Source organism: Rana temporaria, chromosome 1 (genome assembly GCF_905171775.1).
Source record: "Rana temporaria chromosome 1, aRanTem1.1, whole genome shotgun sequence".
In the NCBI taxonomy this organism is placed as follows: domain Eukaryota; kingdom Metazoa; phylum Chordata; class Amphibia; order Anura; family Ranidae; genus Rana; species Rana temporaria.
In genome coordinates, this window is record NC_053489.1 from 203807092 (window position 1) to 203828937 (window position 21846).

At 45.5% G+C, this 21846-nt stretch overlaps 1 protein-coding gene across 3 annotated transcripts in view; it reads left to right on the plus strand.

Moving 5' to 3' along the window:
• Window positions 1-3914: 3914 nt before the first annotated feature.
• ANKLE2 (ankyrin repeat and LEM domain containing 2) overlaps window positions 3915-21846 on the plus strand; it is a 148054-nt gene continuing 130122 nt past the window's right edge. For 2 of the 3 annotated variants that reach the window (XM_040347800.1, XM_040347801.1), the window contains exons 1-2: window positions 4031-4575; window positions 18309-18692. In XM_040347800.1, the coding sequence (XP_040203734.1) occupies window positions 4392-4575; window positions 18309-18692 (568 nt within the window). In that variant the 5' untranslated portion in view covers window positions 4031-4391. The other variant, XM_040347805.1, reaches the window with a different exon arrangement.

Here is a 21846-nt window from a genome sequence, read left to right on the forward strand (position 1 = left end):
GGATGTATATATTGTTTGTGGCCCCCAGGGCCACAAAAGATATATACTGTATTTATTGGCGCTGCCTTGGAGGGGACAGGGAGGGGGCAGGACGAGCGCCATCAGATTACATGAAGAGAATCTCCTGTTTACTCAGCAGCGTCTCTATTGTAAGTCCCGTCTCCTGGGATGCCATTGGACGACTGTTCTGTCTATTAAAGAGGCCACAGGATAAACAAGGCATTCTCCTGTTTGTAATCTGTTGGCACTCGTCCCGCCCCCTCCCTCTGCCCTCCGAGGCTGCAGATCGGCATCGTTCAGGCTGCACTGATGGCACATGTGAGGCTGCATTGGTTGCAATGGTAAGGCTGCATTGGTTGCAATGGTAAGGCTGCATTCATGGCAATTGTAAGGCTGCATTCCTGGCAATGGTAAGCTTGTGAGTGTTATACGCCGATAAATACGGTATATCCAAATAACACGCCCAAGCTCATCCTTAGTCCTAAGCAGCGCTCTGGGATTCGTTGGGGCCACAAATAAAATATATACAGTAGATCCAAATAACACGCCCGAGCTCATCTCTTCACCACACACAGCCACAAAGGCAAGAGAATTATTGTTGGGCCGTGTATTAGTGCTCAGACGAACACACTTAGGCAGAATTTTAATGGTTCAAAGAATGTCAGGCAAAATATTCGGCCCTTCACGCATGTTCACTTAATCAAATCTGGCCCTCTTTGAATAAAGTTTGGACACCCCTGCCCTAGCCTCAATCTGTCCAAGGGTTACGTTAGTAAACAAAACAAAGGTTCAATACTGTGCAAATGTTTTAGGCAGGTGTAAAGAAATGCTATGAAGTAAAGTATGCTTTCAAATTTCACACTCACTGGCCACTTTATTAGGTACACCTGTTCAGTTGCTTGGTAACAAAAACTGCTAATCAGCCAATCACATGGCAGCAATTCAATGCATTAATGCATCTAAATATGGTGAAGACGACTTGCTGAAGTTCAAACTGAGCTATAGAATGGGGAAGAAAGGATATTTAGAAAGGGTATTTAATCACTTGTCATCCACACGCCGTCAAAAGACGGCAGGAGGAAGACCCTGTTGTTCTGGGCGGACGTCATATGACGTTGCGCCTTTACAAGCCACTAGGGGGCGAGCGCGCCGCGTCACTGGGGACCCAATGCGCGTGTCCAGTAACTGAGCAGGGCCGTGGATCTGTGTGTGTAAACACACAGATCCACATCCTGTCAGGATGCCTAGCACACCCTTATCACCCTGTGCGCATTACAGTGGCGTATCTAGGGTATGGCAGCCATGGCAAGTGCCATGGGCGACATGGGGAGGGGGGCGGCAAAAAGCCAGCCCCCTGCATTAAAAAAAAAAAAACACCTGTCCTCCTGCGGCCGCCTCCCGCACTAATGTAGCTCCCGATGCCGCGCCCACCCTGCTGAAGCATGGCACCAGCACAGCAATTGCTAATATTTCTCCTTCTGCCTGGGGAGGGGAGTGACAGGGGCAACCAAGACGGCCAATGACTGGCCAGACCGGATCCACGTAGGGTAGTCTAACAGTGGTGGAGGCGGAGCCTAATGCTTCGCCTACCCTTCTCTGCGTGGCATTATCTTATCCCCAGAGCGGGGAATGGGACATGATATAGTGCTCAATATAGATTAAATAATTTATAAATATGCATAGCCATAGATATCATTAATAAAGTGATTTGTGCAACAAGCTCATTAAACAGTCCACAACAGGTCATGTTTTCAGGTTTTCCCTCAGATGAAATGGCTGTGGTAATTACTAGGGCAGTGAAACTGATCAAATCACCTGTGAAAAATAATGGAAAGCCTGAAAACATGACCTGTTGGGGCGCCTTGAGGACTGGAGTTGAGAAACACTGGGTTAAGGTGACATACAATGACTGGTTACGGTACCATAAAATTACTGGTTAAGGTGCAGAACAATCACTGGTTACGGTGCCATAAAATGACTGGTTAAGGTGCCATAAAATGACTGGTTATGGTACCATACAATGACTGGTTAATGTGCCATACAATGACTGGTTAAGGTGCCATAAAATGACTGGTTAAGGTGCCATACAATGACTGGTTAAGGTGCCATAAAATGACTGGTTAAGGTGCCATACAATGACTGGTTAAGGTGCCATAAAATGACTGGTTAACCACTTAAGACCCGGACCTTTATGCAGGTAAAGGACATGGCTAGTTTTTGTGATTCGCCACTGTGACGCTTTAACTGACAATTGCGCGGTCGTGCGATGTGGCTCCCAAACAAAATTGGCGTCCTTTTTTTCCCACAAATAGAGCTTTCTTTTGGTGGTATTTGATCACCTCTGCGGTTTTTATTTTTTGCGCTATAAACAAAAATAGAGCGACAATTTTGAAAAAAAATCAATATTTTTTACTCATTGCTATAATAAATATCCCCCAAAAAGATATAAAAAACATTTTTTTTTCTCAGTTTAGGAAGATACGTATTCTTATTTAGCGCAGCTTTTTTTGCATTTAGTATTGTTCTACCTATTTTTGGTAAAAAAAATCGCAATAAGCGTTTATCGATTGGTTTGCGCAAAATTTATAGCGTTTACAAAATAGGAGATAGTTTTATTGCATTTTTATTAATATTTTTTTTTTTACTACTAATGGCGGCGATCAGCGATTTTTTTCATGACCACGACATTATGATGGACACATCGGACAATTTTGACACATTTTTGCAACCATTGTCATTTTCACAGCAAAAAATGCTATAAAAATGCATTGTTTACTGTGAAAATGACAATTGCAGTTTGGGAGTTAATCACTAGGGGGCGCTGAAGGGGTTAAGTGTGACCTCATATGTGTTTCTAACTGTAGGGGGGGCGGGGCTGGACGCGTGATGTCATTGATCGTGTTTCCCTATAACAGGGAACACACGATCAATGACAGCGCCACAGTGAAGAACGGGGAAGCTGTGTTTACACACAGCTCTCCTCGTTCTTCAGCTCCGGGGGACCGATCGAGGGACACCAGCGGTGATCGGGTCCGCGGGTCCCACGGCCACGGAGCTTCGGATCGGTCGTGTGCACGCGCCGGCGGCACGTGCGACCCCACGGCTGGGCTTAAAGGGCAACGTACAGGTACGTGGATGTGCCCAGCCATGCCATTCTGCCGACGTATATCAGCGTGAAGGGGTCCTTAAAGCAGGGGTTCACCCAAAAAAAAAATTTAACATTACATTCAGCCGAGTTGTCAGAATGACAATCGTCTCTTTTTTTTTATTTTATCGCCGTACATACCGTATTTTCACCGCCGCTTCCGGGTATGTCTTCTGCAGGACTGGGCGTTCCTAATTGATTGACATCCTTCCGACCGGCGCATACAGCGCGTCACGAGTTGCCGAAAGAAGCCGGACTGCGAGTCGGCTCTATACGTCGCCTGCGCACCGACGTTCGGCTTCTTTCGGCAACTCGTGACGCGCAGTATGCGCCGGTCGGAAGGATGTCAATCAATTAGGAACGCCCAGTCCCGCAGACGACATACCCGGAAGCGGCGGTGAAAATACGGTATGTACGGCGATAAAATAAAAAAAAACAGCCGATTGTCATTCTGACAACTCGGCTGAATGTAATGTTAAACAATTTTTTTGTTGGGTTAACCCCCGCTTTAAGTGGTTAAGGTGCCATGAAGTGACTGCTTAAAGCAGTTCTGAAGGCAAATGGGGTCCAACCCGGTACTAGCAAGGTGTACATAACAAAGTGGCCGGGGTGTGTATATAGTACAATTTTTTTTATATGTTTATGTTTTTTTTTATGTTCTACTCGATTAGCCCCAACAGAACAGCATGTCACCAGCTATGCTCCTCTCAGCACACTCGTACTGTGGCGCGACAACTAAGCTCCACCTCGCCGGTGTGTCAGGCGCGCCAAGGACAGCCCCGTTGCCGTGAGACGGAGGGGTCCTGTCAGGCCGGAGCGGAAGTGTCGCAGCAGGCCGTGCATTGGTCCCGGGTGGATCGTACATAAGGCGGAGGAGGTAGGGCGGGTCTGAGTTTTGGAACCGGTACAAGTGTGAGGGAGGTTGTGCCTGTAAGGAAGGGCGGAGAGCTGTTGGAGCGAGCGCTGAGAATTGTGTGAGACCAGGCCAGGGAGGACAGAACAGTGCTGAGGAGTCCAGCTAAGGCATTGTACACCCCACAGAGCTAGACGAGCTAGGGTCATAAGAGGACGGTGAAGCCGCTGAAGGGAGCAGTGTGTCAAGAAGGGAGCAGGAAGCCAACTTGAGTCCCATTGTCCTATCAGCGGTTTAGGGGGAGGCGGCGGGAAAGGCAGGGGACGCGGCCTGTAGAAGGAGTGACGTCTAGACAGACTAGAGAAGTCCCGGAGAGTTCGGATAAAGAGAGGAATGGAGCCTATTTATGACATGCTGTTTGGTTGGGACCCCACTGTGGGCTACTCGGCCGTGTTGGCCTGTGTATTTGTGGCGGTGGGCGGGTGGCTGCTCCGTCTGGCTGAGAAGAGATTCTGGAAACAGAAGTGTTCCAATCCTCCACACTACAACCCGCAGCCTGGCTGGGAGGTGCGGCTAGGTGAGCAGATGTTTCGCTGCTACTTTCTAAAGTCCTAAGACTCATCCAGTAATGGCTTCTATACAGTGTCCTCTGCATGTCTACTGAGAAGGAAACCCCTTTACACTACCAAGACATCATTAAACTCCTAATACCCCCCCCCCCAAAAAAAAAAAGATAATGCAGCTTACAGTTTCCGAAATGCGGTGGCTGCATTTGTTTTCTTTAGGGCCAGTTCACACCATATGCAGTCAAAAATACATGGAAAGTAGGTTATATGGTTTCCAATGGTATAGTTCACACCAGTGCATTCCAGATCCAGGGGGAAAAAAAGTAGAACGTGCTGTATTTTTTTTTTCCCTGGACTGTACTGGAATGCACCAAAAGCACGCTGGAACACACATATCCTTATATAGGCCCCTTTCACAATGGGGCGGGAGGTGCGGTGGTGGTAAAGTGCCGCTGTTTCAGGTCGGTTTGCAGGCGCAAAGCGTAAAGAGGGACCTAAGACTCCATGCACACTGGGCTTAAAAAAAAACATGCTCTCTTGAGAGTAAAAAATGCTCATACAGAGCATTTTTTTGTACAAAGTCTACATGAGTTTAAGGCCCCATTCACACGAGGCGGACTCCGTCCGCAGAGCCAACGGATGATAAGCTCCTCTCTGCTCACTGAGCGGGGAGGGGCTTGTCGGGCACTGCTGTCTCCTATGGAGCGATCAGATGAAAATGGACAGCATGTCCGTTTTCATCAGATCTTATCCGATCCGCATGGACGGATGGGGACGTGCCCCCCCATACGTCTGTTTTTAGCGGATCGAATAGGGTCAGATGTCAGCGGTCAAGTCTCCGCTGACATCCAACGCTCCATAGGGATGCATGGAGCGGCCGTTCAAGTTCGCTGTCAAAACTGACAGGCGGACCCGAACGGTCCGTCGTGTGAATGAGACCTAAGAGAGTTAAGTCTTCTTTTTTTTTTTTTTTTTTTCTGCCAGTAAGCTCCAATCAGAAACGCGACCCAGAAGTTATTTTTTTTTCTGCCTCTAAACGTTAAGCTCAAAATATGCCTTTATAATGTCGTAATGTACATAGGATAACATTTAGCTGCCTCTACAGGCAGAACAAAAAACTCCTGTAGAAGCAACAGTTTTTAAGCCAGTGTGCATGGAGTCTTAAGGTTATGAAAAAAGAGGAGGAGGAAGAGGGGGAGGGAGAGAGAACTCAATTGCATCAACAGCTCACTGGAACCCATCAAAAACACGCATGTGGTACGCATCCGGACTGTGCTTCTATGGTGTGAACTGGCCATTGGACCCCTTTCACACTGACACCGTTCCCCATTGGCGGTAAAGTGCCTCTAGTTTTAGGTGCACTTTTAACACCCCTAGCGGTTGAAGAAAGGGTTAAAAGTGCTGCTGCTGAAGCGCTTTGGAAATGGTGCCCATTAATTTCAATGAGCAGGGGCGCTGTATACACCACTTCTAAACCACTCCAAAGATCCTGCTTGCAGGACTTTTTCTAACACTCTGCAATCGCCCCGCTTGGGGTTGTAGGGGAGGCATTTTTCAAGCGCTATTTAGCCCTTTAGAGCCTGAAAAGCGCCTCAGTGTAAAAAGGGATCTAAGGGTAGTTTCCATTTATTTTTCATCTGGTGATCGGTACAGTCTAAGGCCAGCCATAGATGGTTCATATCTCAGCCGGTGCAGCAGGCGCCGGCTGGGATTTGAACCGTTTATGGTACGCCTGAATGTACCAAGTTGATCGATTATCCAGCCTGCCAGATCTTGCATGCGATTAGCGGTTGCTATGGCTGGTAGCAAAAATCGCTCTTCTCCCAGCCTCCCCTGCCAGGAGGATATGATGACTTGGCAGGAGGGATTCCCCTGTCAACACTGTCTGTGTTAATGGGAGGGAATCAAGGGAATTTTCTTTCCTGCAACCCATGGTTGCAGAAAATAAATTCTCACTGTGTATGGTTTTCTTTAGGCTGGCTCCTGTCTAGAGCAGTATAGAGAACAAGGCTCTTGTGCACAACGTTGGCTCGAGAGAGACCTCAGTTAAGTATTTGGTGGACTGTTGGAAATTGTTTACCTTCATGCATAGAATGCATGACGGTAAAAAAAAAAACCTTCAGCCTTTAGAACCGCTTTAAGCATGGGTTACACCAATGCGTTTTGCAGAAACGCACTACAGTCCATTTAAAGCGTTGTTCTTACTAAAATAATAAAATATGTTTAAAGTCAGCAGCTACAAATACTGCAGCTGCTGACTTTTAATAATCGGACACTTACCTGTCCCAGGGTCCAGTGATGCGGGCGAGCGAAGCCCTGCTCATCTCCGCCGGCATTGACACTGGGTGCCCGGCTTTGGTTTCACAGCTGGGCACACACTGCACACTGTGACTGGCCGAGCAATCATCTGGGACATGTGACGTGTCCCAGATGATTGCCGAGAGGGAGGGGGGAGCGGTAAACTTCCTTGCGGTGCCCAGGGAGGAAGTGGGAGCTGAAACCCTCTAAAAAGAGGGTTTTTGGCTCCCCCCCCTCCAAAAAAAAAGACGACATGCCAAATGCCATTTTTGGGTGGAACTCCAATTTAACATGGTTTCCTGTGGATGGGTGTGTTTTTAAAAAAGGGTCAAGGACTTTTTTTTTTTCCCCCACAGATGTTTGAGATTTTGGTTCCATAGACTTCAATGTAAACACATCAAAAAAGCAAGCACCACATTTCTGCTGGTTTCTCCTGCAAGACAAGGAACCTCTCAAAAGAGCCAAACGTGTCAAAATGCATGTGAAAAAAAAAAAAAAACACAAATTGCACCCAGAAAACACATCTGCAACCTGCATAGGTGTCAACTAGGCCTTAGATGGGATTGATCCATTAAGAGCTCATTCAAATGTGAAGCCTGTCCTCCATGCAGAAGCACGTGCAGGCAGCTCATAGTGGATGCACACAAAGGGCCAGCGCAGACATAATCGCATGTCAAAGTTTGACTTGTGGGTTCACTGATCTGAACGCAGAGCCTCTGTGTTGGAATCCATGCATCGGCTCCTGCCCGCATTCAAACTTTTAAAGTGGTTGTAAAGGTTTTTTGCCTTTTTTGTTGAGCCCACTGGGTTGAATAAAGAAAGCTTAACGTGTACGTAGTTAGGATTTGTTCACACGTGTGTATTGATTAGGAAGAGCAAGGCAATGCTCATTAACACACCCACTGCGTTTTATGATGTATATAATGTGTTTATGAAAACGTTTCAAGTATGCTTAATAAGTTCCCAGGGAAGTGTTGCATTTCTAATTAGAAATGCTTAAAGGGTTACTATAGGAAAACATTTTTTTTCTTTAAACATGTTGGGGCAGATCCACGTACATTTAGATAGGCGCAGCGTATCAGATACGCTACGCCGCGTAACTTACTTTTGAATTCTTTGAATCCACAAAGAATTTGTGCCGTAAGTTACGGCGGCGCAGTGTATCTCTCGGCGCGTAATTCAAATCGGCGGGTAGGGGGCGTGATTCATTTAAATGAAGCGCGTCCCCGCACCAAATGAACTGCGCATGCTCCGTTTTAAAATTTCCCACCGTGCTTTGCGCGACGTGAGTTACGTCCATCCCTATTCACGGACGACTTACGCAAAAAAAAAAAAAAATTCACATTTCGACGCGGGAACGACGGTCATACTTAACATGGCAAGTCTATCTATACACCGCAAAATACCAGCTTTAACTATACGCCGGAAAAAGCCGACTACAGACGACGTTAGAAAATGCGACAGCCGCGCGTACGTTCGTGGATCGTCGTAAATCGCTAATTTGCATACCCGACGCGGAAAACTAATATAAGATCCGAAGGCGTACAAAGCCGTACGTCTGTCGGATCTTACCCAGATGCCGTCGTATCTTGGTTTGAGGATTCAAACTAAAGATACGACGCGGGTAATTTGAAAGTACGCCGGCGTATCAGTAGATACGCCGGCGTATTTGCTCTGTGGATCTGCCCCGTTATACTTGCCTCCACTGTGCAGTTTTTGCACAGAGTGGCCCCGATCCACGTCTTCTGGGGTCCCTCAGCGGCTGTCTATGGTTCTCCCCGCAAGAACTCGCCACAGTCATGGTGGAGACACTCGTAGACAGAGACGGGGCTCATGTAAGTATTAGGGGGGCTGCTGCACACAAAAGGCTTTTTATCTTAATGCATAGTGCCCATTAAGAATAAGATTAAAAACCTTTTGATTTTACAACCCCTTTAAGGTGTAGTTCTAGAGGGAATTAGTGGACCTCCAGCTGTTGCAAAACTACAAGTCCCATCATGCCTCTGCCTCTGTGTGTCATGCTAGTGGCTGTCAGAGTCTTGCTATGCCTTAATGAGACTTGTAGTTCTGCAACAGCTGGAGGTCCGCTAATTGCATATCCCTGTTCTAGAGCATGGGTCTTCAAACTACGGCCCTCCAGGTGTTCAGGAACTACAATTCCCATCATGCCTAGTCATGTCTGTGAATGTCAGAGTTTTACAATGCCTCATTGAATGTGTAGTCCCGCAACAGCTGGAGGGCCGTAGTTTGAGGATCCCTGTTCTAGAGCATTACCATTGAAACAAGTGGAGGCAGCTGACAAGTGTCGATGCCTCATGAAAGCGACATGCTGCTTAAAGTGGTTATAGTGTGTGTGTGTGTGTGTGTGTGTATGTGTGTTTTTTTTATTTTTATTTTTTTATTATTATTAAGAATACCTTTTCACAGTGCAGCTGAGCGGTCACGTGACCACCCACACCTCTCCTTCCCAAATCTAAGGACTACAGTGGGAGGAGCTGTGATTATCCTCTGTCAGTTGGGAGGTGATGTGATCACATAGCAACACTGTAAAGAAGGTATTTGGCTTTATAATTAAAAGAAAATACACTGTACTGTATATCTTGCTACAACAGTGGGGATACCATTAAATGTGCTCAGTGACTTTACAGCCACACGGAATGGGGGCAGGGAGTTTGACACACACACACACACACACACACACACACACACCCCCACCTACACCTGACAGGGAGGTGGGGACTCTGAACAAAGTGAGATGATGGAGGCATGTAAACTGACCACAGTATCTTGGATCAGCAGCCATGGTTACTGTGGTCAGCACTGCAATAGGCAGGAACTACCAGGTATTTTACAGCATATAATGGGACAAAGGACATTGCAGATGCACTATGCTGTTTATCATGCTTCAATCCTGCTAGATCACTTCAGGCTTTCCATTTAGTAGGTATAGCTATGTACAGTATGCATGCCCCTTGAAATTTTCCACATTTTGTCATGGTGCAACCAAAAACGTAAATGTATTTTATTCTGATTTTATGTGATAGACCAACACAAAGTGGCACACGATTGTGAAGTGAAAGGAAGATGATAATTTGTTTTTACAAATATGTGAAAAGTGTGGCATACATTTGTATTCAGCCCCCCTGAGTCAATACTTTGTAGAACCACCTTTCAATGCAATTACAGCTGCAAGTCTTTTTGAGTCTCTACTAGCTTTGCACATCTAGAGAATGAAATTCATGCCCACTCTTTGCAAAATAGCTCAAGCTCTGTCAGATTGGATGGATGAGCGTCTGTGAACAGCAATTTTCAAGTCTTGCCACAGATTTTCAATTGGATTTCGGGTTGGACTTAATTGGCCACTCTATCATATGAATATGCTTTGATCTAAACACTTCCATTGTAGCTCTGGCTGTATGTTTAGGGTGTTACACTTCCTACACCATATACAAATATACATTTGCTATATTACACCTCCTGGAGGTGTTCACAGTAACTGCAGCAGATATAATAATTTGATAAAAAAAACAATTTTTGCGCCGGTGACACCACACACACAAAATGTATGTTCAGGGTCGTTGTCCTGCTGGAAGGTGAACCTCCGCCCCAGTCTCAAGTATTTTGCAGACACTCCCAGGTATTCTAAGATTGCCCTGTGTTTGGCTCCATCTTCCAATCAACTCTGACCAGCTTCCCTGTCCCTGCTGAAGAAAAGCCTCCCCACAACATGATGCTGCCACCACTGTTTCATGGTGGGGATGGTGTGTTCAGGGTGTTAGTTTTCCGCCACACAGTTTTGCTTTTAGGACAAAAAGTTAAAGGGGTTGTAAAGGTAAAAATTTTTTTCCCTAAATGGCTTCCTTTACAGTCCTCCTTCACTTGCCTCATCCTTCGATTTTGCTTTAAAATGTCTTTATTTCTTCTGAGAAATCCTCACTTCCTGTTCTTCTGTCTGTAACTACACACCGTAATGCAAGGCTTTCTCCCTGGTGTGGAGAAAGCCTCTTGTGGGGGAAGGGGCGAGGAGGGGGGTCAGGACACTCTCTACTTTGCAGATAGAGAAAGGAGCTGCGTGTTAGTGGGAGCGTCCTGACACTCCTGCTCGCCCCCTCAAGAGGCTTTCTCCACACCAGGGAGAAAGCCTTGCATTACTGTGTGTAGTTAGACAGAACAGGAAGTGAGGATTTCTCATAAGAAATAAGGACATTTAAAAGCAAAATCGAAGGATGAGGTAAGTGAAGGGGGACTGCACTAAGGTTAAAAAAGCTATTTAGGGAAAAACATTTTTGTACCTTTACAACCCCTTTAAATCGTGGTCTCATCTGACCAGAGCGCCTTGTCCCCCACATGGTTTCTTGCAAGCAGACTTTCTTTTAACAATGGCCCTTTTCTTACCACGCTTCCCTAAAGACCAGATTTGTGGAGTGCCGACTAATGGTAGTCCAGTCCTGTGGATAGTTTCTCCCATCTGAGCTGTGGATCTCTGCAGCTCCTCCAGCGTTACCATATGCCTCTTGGCTGATTCTCAAAATACTCTCCTTGCCTGGCCTGTCAGTTTAGCTGGACGGCCATGTCTTGGTAGGTTTGCAGTTGTGTCATACTCTTTCCATTTTCGGATGATGGATTGAAAAGTGCTCCGTGAGATGTTAAAAGCTTGGGATATTATTATTATTATTATTATTATTATTATTATATATATAAACGCCGCTTTAAACTTTTCCACAACTTTATCCCTGACCTGTCTGGTGTGTTTCTTGGCCTTCATGATGCTGTTTGTTCACTAATGTTCTCAAACCTCTGGGGGCTTCACAGAACAGCTGTATTTATACTGAGATTAAATTACACACAGGTGGACTCTATTTACTAATTGGGTGACTTCTGAAGGCAATTGGTTCCACTAGAGGGGTAGTCGGAAAAGCTATACCGTCAATTTGGAGATCGTGGGTACTCTCATAGGATACTCAAAAGGGCCAAAGAAATCCCTGGGCAGAAAGAGAAAGTTTATCTACTTCAGCCCAGTGACAAAACTCAAAATGAGACCGATGGTCCAGTGAGACTTATCACTCCATTCGGCATCAGATTAAATCTATTCTTTCCGATCACTGGCACATTTTAACTCGTTCAGAGGATCTGAGGGAAATCGTTGGTGATAGACCCCTGATGGTTGCCAAGAGAGCCAGAAACCTGGACGACACGTTGGTGCAGTCGGAATTTGTACGCCCCCAAAACTGTAATTGGATCACAGACATGCCTAAAATCACTTGCATGTTTCAGGGTCGACATTGTGGTACTTGTAAATACGTTGGTTGTTCCAAAGTGTTCAGAGACTCAGGAGCAAAACAAGAATTTGAGATAAGATCTTTTATAAGATTTGCCACAACTAAGGGTCCTGTACACTTTGGAATGTCCCTGAAAGAAATGTATAGGTTGGGAAAACTATGCGGCAGCTCTGCGTTTTAGATTTCATGAAAAACACTGGAACTCAAAGTAAAGTGCTTCTTCTCTTTAGATCTATCTGACCAAAGGGGAGACTTTGATACAGTACTCCTGAGGAAAGAAAAATCCTGGATCTTCAAGCTCTATACTCTTCAGCCTAATGGCTTGAATAATGAGTTGAGCTTGAGGATCTTTTTGAAACCCTAAATTTCTATTTCACTAACTACCCCAACACACACCACTCCCCCCCTTCCTTCCATACCCTGCCCCTTCCCTCCCTTTTCCCCCTTTTTTTTCCCAACACATGGGCCAAATATCATTCTGCTGTAATGCTTAAATTAATTTAAACTAAGCTATAATCTTGACAACCTGATAATTGCCATTCCCACGTGGTGCTTTATTGGGGGGGAAATATCGGTGTGGGGTTCGTGATGGTGGATTTTAAGAATCAGTAGACTATTTCAGATATGACTGATTTTCTTCAAAACATGATGGTTTTAATGCTTTAATTTCCATCAAATTGATTATTTACTTCACCTCATAGACATTACACCTGTCTGTTTTTATCAACTGTAGTTTGTTGCGTCACCACAAGATGGCAGTCAATAGAAAACGTTACATAAGTGAATTTGATTGGACACCGTTCCTTATATACAGATGACTATCACTTATGCATAACGTCCAGACGAAGTGCTCGAAATACATTGATGTAGCTGGCGCTAGACCCCCGCACCCCACTATGGCCCCCTAATCCATTAAATTAAGCTGATTCCTTATGATTGACATCCATGAAATAGATTCCGGACACGTCCACTTCCGCATTCTTAAGCGGACCATCTCAGCCACCATAGCTGGCATTCCGGATGTTGAACCTGGAAGCCTTGAGCGAAAATCTCCCCGATTAAACACAGCTTTTCAATATAGCCAACGTAAATGGCGGAATCTAGTGAGCGGTTCCACAGTCACCTCATTCGTTCGCCTTATTCCAGGACACACTGAACGGTACCAAATCGCGGCACGATCATCCAAGTACAGGAGCGGTTACCTTATGCTTCTTCCCTCCAGGGTGTAATTTCGGTTATTATTCAAGGATTAACTCTGACCTATGATGAATGCTTTTTATATAGCCCACCATTGTTAACTGCAGCCCTCTACACAGATCAATACAGTGAACTTCTAATTAGTGTAAGAATGATACTGCTGCTTATGGTAAGACTAATGACTAAAACACCGCTCATTGCTGTTGAAAGCCGTGAACTACCGAGGGGAATAACAGAATCGGTCTCTAGCTGAAACAAGAGGCACGGATGATATGACTATCTAAATTGTTTTATTTTCCCCATTATACAACCCCTTGTTGCAGAACTTGTATAAGCCCTCTATACGGACATCAGATATCGTCTAAAACGACTGACTAAACAGTCAAAGGATGGATCCATCAATGGGGCATTATTAAATGGAGCAGAACAATACTAATTAGTAGAATCCTTTTACATTGCGGATACAAGGACTTTGCATGGTGGTGGTGGTAGCGGGGGCTTGGTGTAGCAGGATTTTGACGACAACGTTGTCAATTACTACAGTTTTCTTTACTAGTTACTGGGTACTCTGGAGGAACGTGGTCCACCTGAATGGCCATTGTACCAATTTGGCTGGACTTTATTATATTTTGTATTTCATCAATTGTTCAATTATACTATTGTTGACCCTCCCCTCAGTTGCTTTCAGGTGACATCATTGTCCTCCCAATAAAATACATGCAACATTAAAAAAGATGTGGAAAATTTCAAGGGGTATGAATAATTTTTCAAGGCACTGTAAAACATTAAAAATAAGTGTCTATACGGTTTTTAAATCCAGTAATTCACTGGGGTTGATCTGAAATCAGGGGAAGCTCTTCTGATTTTATCATCCAATCATGTACAAGTAAAAAAATAAATATATATATATATATATATATATATATATATATATATATATATATATATATATATATATATATATATATAAACATTTTTTTTTCATGTCCCCCTCGGATATACAGCGACTGCACTTCCAAGTGCACTTGCAGTGCAAAGTGGATTTGCCTTTAGTAAATAAACCCCACTGTCTCACCCTGCTCTGCACATGCTCAGTGGCTCTCCATTTTTAGGCACTGCCTAGTTTGTAGAGGCCGATCTGCTGACAGCCTTGAAGCGGATTTAAACTTTCTTATCCTATTCTTTACAGCCAATGAAGCTGCTTCTGTTTAATCCGCAATTGCCATGGTGCTGCACATATGATCAGTTATGACACCAGCCATTTAATGGGTTCACAGTTTGAGGACACTCAAATTTGAGCTTTGGACCCCTTTCACACTGTAAGCACCTGAAAAATGCCTTATCTGCAATCCCAGTGTAAAAGCCTGAGTGCTTTCACACTGGGGCACTGCGCTGGCAGGACGTCAAATTGAAATGGGCAGGTGCTTTTAACAATTTATTTGGCCGCTAGCGGGGGTTAAAAGCACCCCTCTAGTGGCGTGAAAAGTGCCTCTAAAATGACGGTAAAGGAATGGATGTTTTTTGTTTTTTTTTAACTGTTAAATTGATGAGTTTAGTTCTGCTTTATGATTAATTGCTGCTCTTGGGCTCTGGCCTTCAGCAAGAGGAAACCAGAACAATGCTGTCAACCAAAATTTACAGCACACACTAATTTTGGTAACCTAATTCTTGATGTGGAATTTATGTTCCTTGCTACTCAATGCTACCTCTCCTGTGTGAACAGCACTGTGTGGTGCTATTATAAAATTTCTGGCAGGTGTGGAAGGGTGGTTAAGCTTTAAAAATGTTAAAGCGGGGGTTCACCCTTAGAGGGCACTTTTCCCCCTTAGATTCCTGCTCGTTATTACTAGGGGAATCGGCTATTTATTTAAAAATAGGTGCAGTACTTACCCGTTTACGAGACGCATCCTCTCCGTCGCTTCCGGGTATGGGCTTCGGGAATGGGCGTTCCTTCTTGATTGACAGGTTTCCGAGAGGCTTCCGACGGTCGCATCCATCGCGTCACGATTTTCCGAAAGAAGCCGAACGTCGGTGCGCAGGCGCAGTATAGAGCCGCACCGACGTTCGGCTTCTTTCGGCTACGAGTGACGCGATGGATGCGACCGTCGGAAGCCTCTCGGAAGACTGTCAATCAAGAAGGAACGCCCGCTCCCGAAGACCATACCCGGAAGCGACGGAAGAAGATGCAGCTCGAAAACGGGTAAGTACTGCACCTATTTTAATACAAATAGCCGATTCCCCTAGACCGAACGAGCAGGAATCTAGGGGAAGAAAAAATTTTTTTTTAGAAATGGGTGAACTCCCGCTTTAAATAAGTTCTGTATTAACACAGGGTATTGACACGTGTGAATGAGCCCTTATATGCAGTTGTCTGCGCTGGCGCTGCGTGTGTATCCCCTTCTATGGGTTGCCTGCACACAGCTATGGGGTGGATGCACAAGCATCGGCTATTGGCTCTTCATAGAGAATGGGCTTAATTACCCATTTTAATGAGCTTGAAAGCAGAATGAAACCACTGAAAAAAAAAAATGCAATAGGAGCGTTTATGCTATAATGTGCTAGTTATCGCAGCATATTGGCATGTTATGGCTGACTTGCCAATTGATTTCCAATTGATTTCCCCAACAGCACTATGGGGTCAGTGCTGCCATCTTCTCCCAGTTTTCTTTCCAGGCCCAGATTCTTTGCTGGATTAACTGAACAGTTATGTCACTCTCAAGGTGCTTAACCACTTCCATACCAGGCACTTACGCACCTTCCTGCCCAAGCCAATTTTCAGCTTTCAGCTCTGTCGTACTTTGAATGACAATTACGCGGTCATGCTACACTGTACCCAAACATTTTTTTTATTTTGGTGGTATTTGATCACCTCTGCGTTTTTTTTTTTTTTTTTTTGCGCAACAACTAAAAAAAAGTTTTTTTTTTTAAATAAGTAAGTTTTCTTCTTCAGTTACGGGCACTGATGAGGTGGCACTGATAGGCGGCACTGGTATGCGGCACTGATGGGCACTCATAGGTGGCACTGATGGGCGGCCATTATGGGTGGCACAGATGGGTACTTATGGGTGGCACAGATGGGCACTGGGCATGGATGGGCACTGATGGCATTGCTGGGCATCACTTGTTTACTAATTTACCAGTCAGTGCCCATGTTGCCAGGCACTGATTGGCATCTTTTGTGCTATTTTTTTTATTGTTGCCGCCTTCCCTGGTGGTCCTCGCGGCTTCCCTGGTGGTCCAGTGTGGACTTCCGAGCGGGGGCTGCGCTGATTAACAATCAGCACGAACCACCCCCTGTCAGGAGAGCCGCCGATCAAACGGCTCTTCCTGTTTACATCGTGATCAGCCGTAATTGGACACGGCTGATCATGTGGTAAAGAGCCTCCGCCAGAGGCTCTTTTCCGAGATGCAGGGTGTCAGACTAACACCCCGCATCACCAATCGCTGCGCGCCCCCACGGGCGCGTGCTGGCATGTTATCCTGCTGGACGTCAATAGACGTCCAGTCAGGATAACGCAACCACTTCCCGGACGTCAATATACTATTGATCAGGGGGGGAAGTGGTTAAAAAAAATAATAAAAAAATCTCCATCGGCAATGGTTTATTAGCATTTGCAGGTTACTATTTTGGGGGTTTGGTGCTAGAATTATTGCTTTCATTATAAAGTTTGCAGCAATACAGATCATACGTGGTACATACACTGTTTACATATGCGTGCATGACCTACGTATGCAAGCAAGGGGGGGGACAGGGGCGCTTTAAAGAAAAATCGAATGCCTCCGCATGTTAACGGGCTCCCTAATCGCACAGAGCTTGATAAAGGCGGGAGGAGGGGTGGGACCCCCTTCCTCCACTTGTAAAAGTAATTCAGCGTCGTCTTGGCCATTGAAGGAATCGCAAGCCCTAAAAAAAATGATCTCTATCATTGCTGCAGTAATAACCGAGATATCCCCTTTCCAATCCAGTGACGTACCAGTATGTTGCTAGTTGGCAAGTAGTTAAGGGTGTACTTGCGCTGAAAGGTTTAACTGTACCTGGGCACATTTTACCCCCTTAGTCTGGTTCATTTGTGTTGCATGAGTGCTACAAACCATGTTCAGGGCCGCTTTGAAGAGGTAGTCTGGGGCACTTCACTTCAGCATGAGTGAAAACCTGGTGTGATCACAGAACTCAATGAGCCCAGAAAGCAGGAATCATTGTGGTTTGGCTGGCAGAGACATAAGTGTGCTCAGGAATGCTTCCTTTTAAGCACAATATGGGCCCTTTCACAGGGAAGGTCAGCTTTGCTGAGCGGGGGATCGCTCCGCTGAGTAGGCAAATGACAGGTCTGTCTTCGCTCACTGTGCAGAGACGGACAGAGTCCTGCTTTTTCCTTTGGGGAAATCGGGTGAAAACAGACTGCTTGTCTGTTTTCATCTGATCTTATCCGATCCTCCAGGCAGATGGAAAATTAAGCTGTAGTTATAGGGGGGATGCCTAGCACAATAACATACATAGAAGCACATGGGGGGGGTTATTTACTAAAGACAAATCCGTTTTGCACTACAAGTGCAAAGTACACTTGGAAGTGCAGTCGCTATAGATCCGAGGGAGACATGCAAGGAAAATAAACAGCATTTTAGCTTGCACATGTTTGGATAATAAAATCAGCAGAGCTTCCCCCCCATTTCAGATCTACTCCTCAGATTTACATCAACTGCACTTCCCTTCCCCCCCCCCCCCCCCCCCAACTTCGGCATATTCAACCTTTTTTAATGTTTCTTTAAAACATTGTAAATCTTCACTTTGAGTTCAGATCCATTTTTAGAATGGTAGTTAGCCATTGAGATTCATATATTTTTGTATTGAGGAATATAAACTGTATGAGAAGAAAAGAAGCTAATAAACCCCTTCACATGCGTCTCTAGTTTTCTGTATCAGTTTAAACAGCGCAGTTGCTGACGACTGGAACACTGTTCTTACTTTTTAGGCAAGCAGAGTATGGAAGAGATTCTGACTAATCTGAAGTTGTTGGACCCGGATGAACTGAGGGAGGAGATACTTAAATCTGGTTTGAAATGTGGGCCTATTACTTCAACCACTCGATCAACATTTGAGCGGAAGCTAGCTCGAACGTTACTGGAACAACAAGGTGTCAATTTAGAGACTCTGAATTCAAATGAGGGTGAAGACCGGGAATTTGGGTATAATGTTGGCCTAAACCCCCCTGTTGAAGATGCATCACTACATCATTCTGCAGCTCCTGTGAACCACCTATTGGATGAAGCATTCATCACCAACCAAACACATTCCAATGACTCCCCTATGTTTTATGCTGTTTGTCCATTGCATGAAGACAATCTGATGAAAAATGGTAAGCCTTTTTTTTTTCTGTATAATCTATCATAATCTCCTATTACCGTGTTTCCACAGAAATAAGCCTGGGTCTTATATTAATTTTGCCCACCAACAACACAGTAGGACTTATTTTCGGGTAGGGCTTGTCATGCAGTGTGAATAATAGCAAAAGTGCTTGTAAACTGCCAGAATCCTCGCCATTACAGCCTTGCACCGAGCACTGCAGAAGGGGGCCGAGATCTCCCGCTGACAGCCAAGAGAAGGGAAGATCAGTGAAGATCAGCTGAGCGGTGCTTCCATGCAGTGTTAATTTAGTTGACAAACATTTTAGTCGATGAAATTAATACTATTTTAGTCGACTAAAATATGACTAAAACAATTGAGATGACTAAAATGCGACTAACACTAAAATAGCATTTTAGTCAAAAGACTAAAACTAAATTGAAATTTGACTTAAAAATGAACACTGGTCTGTAGTGCATGTTCATACCTCAATGCCATAATTGATAACATACTGGATTTTTTACTCCAGCAATATGAGTTTGGAAATTGTAGAGAAATTTAACAAATGCGTTACAATTTAAGTACACCCATTAGATTGTAGATGACTAAAATGAGATTTAGTCGACTAAAATATACTGGAGATTTTAGACAAATAAAACGTAGCACATTTTAGTCGACTAAATACGACTAAAACAATTGCAGAAGACTAAAATGGGACTAAAGCTAAAATTCCATTTTAGTCTTAAGATTAAAACTAAATCGAAGTTTGCTGCCAAAATTAACACTGCTTCCATGGCCCGTTCTGAGCAATGCAGGGGGGGGGGGGGTCGAGATCGCCCACTGACAGGAGAAGGGGAGGGCAGCGAAAATCAGCTGAGTGGTGTTTCCATCGCTCTCTCTCTCTGTGAGCAATGCAGGGGGAGTCTGGATCCCCCCCCCCCCACTAACAGCAAGAAGGGGAGAGCAGCTGGAAATCATATAGTGGCGCTATAAGAAGGCGCCTGATTAAACCGGACCACAGAAAACGCACACCTTCCACACTATACAACACCACAATAGTGAGGATTCTAGCAGTTTACAACCACTTTAAACTAGTGCTTATTTTCAGGGTAGGACTTATATTGCAGAAAATCGGGCTAGGTCTTATTTCTGGGGAAACGCTGTACATTATTTTCAAATTTACCATAATTGTTTCGCTAACGGAACTAATTTTTTTTTTGTGTGTTTAAAATGCACATTTTTAGACCTGTAGATTTGTGAAAACCCCAAACATTATTTATTTTCTGAAAGCAGGGATGTTGGCGAATAAATTGATGGTAGTTATTTTTATGACAAAAGATATTAGTGCAACAGTTTTGATAAACATATTTTTAGTAACTTTGCTAAAGCAATTTCTCTTCCGTTCATGGACGGAGATAGCAGCCTTTGACCTTAGGGTTATATCCGCATCCTTCCAGGAGAGTTAGGCAGAAACAAAGCACTTTAAGTGTTAACACTTTCCTCAGTGCAGCTCCTCCCAGAGGGCGTGGTTCCCCCGGGTATAACCCACACCCTGCTCTAGCAGCTCCAGTTTTTTTCTGCCTAACGACAGGAGAGGACAGGCACTCTGGAGTCTTTTTCTGCATTTTTGAATCCTGCGATTCTTCTATCAACAGCCGACTGGGTGACAGGCTGGGTCTTGACTCTTGTAGTCCCCCCCCATGTTCGGCCATCGAGCGTGTGCCGGCCCTCAGCTCAGCTCTGGGTCGTCCACGACAGGCCCCATTGCTCCAGGGGCAGCCGGGGAACTACGTGTTCCAGGACACACATATGACCGGTCTCTATGGCCTTGTCACAGTGTGTCTGGCCGACAGCCATGCCGTTAGTGGACATTGGTTCTGTCCGGGATGCCTCCAGCAGGTAGTCGCAGGTAGGGTAAGTAGTGGCCCCTTGCCCTGGCAAGGTGGTATGGCTGGTGTTTTTCCCTGGGGAGGTCGACTGAGGGTCTGCCCTGCTTTCCCCTTCCTCTCCCTCCTTCCCCTGACTGGGTAGCGGCTGTGAAGGGGGGCCTCCTGGGTGTTCTTTATTACCGCCGGGGCCCGTGTGTTGGGGGACTGTGTTGTTACTCTGGGGGGTGCTGCTGTGTTGTATGAGGTGTTTGGTGCATCACTGGGGATTTTCAACTGCGCCACGGCCGCCATTTTGCCGTGGTCGCGATTTACATAGCTTGGCGGCCATTTTCCTGTAGCCCGCTGGTGATTTTTACCTCACACGGTGGCCATCTTGGAAATCTCTTGGCCTCTTGTGACAGTTTTAGCGCTGTAAAACGCTGTGATTCTTCCCTGAGGTGACAGACGCAGCACAGCCAGCACATCAGAGCACACCTTAGGTTTTCAGCTCTCTCTGCTGCTGGGTGGGGTGGTGAGTCACTGGGAGGCCTCTGCTTCTATTTTTGCAGCCAGGAGGTGACCGGTGGGTTGTTCTGTCTTGCAGTACACAGCGGTGGGGCAATATGGAACCTGAACCTGGTGTTTCTGCCCCAGCAATGCCTGAGTTATACTTTAATCCCCCTGCTCCTGCCACATCTGTTGAGGCAATGTCGGCTGTACTTGAGGCGTTTCTCGCCAGGTTTGAAGCTGCTGGTGCCCAGTAGGGGGGGTACAAAGCGCCCCCTCCCTGATCCTGCTTCTAGGGGGGTCTCTGACACGGACTCATTGCCTGTTGTTGCTTCTGGTTCTGTAATGTCAGATGATGCAGGCTTAACCCACACAGACTGTGAGGATGACTCTGCCTCAGGGTCAGTAAATGATAGGGAATTTGTTGGAGCTCTTATTTCTGCGGTGCGTGATACTCATAAACTTGAGGATTTGGCGGGAGCACCAGTTGTGCCGGTCCCTTTTGGGTTCCGCATGCCGCCCAGCACCGCAAAAAAGTATTTCCCTGTATTCCTTATTTGGAGCATTTGCTATGTAAGGAATGGGACACGCCACAAATTTTTTTTGCTGTTCCTAAAAACTTTGCGGTCCGTTATCCCTTTGAGGAGGACTTTTTAAAATAAGTGGGTCTTTCCTCCGTCAGTGGACCCTCCTGTGTCCAGACTGAGTTAGGCCACCACATTGCCTGTGGTAGGGGCTCCTCCTTTATGGACCCCACTGATAGGAGAGTGGAGTCTGTGGCCCGCTCTATGT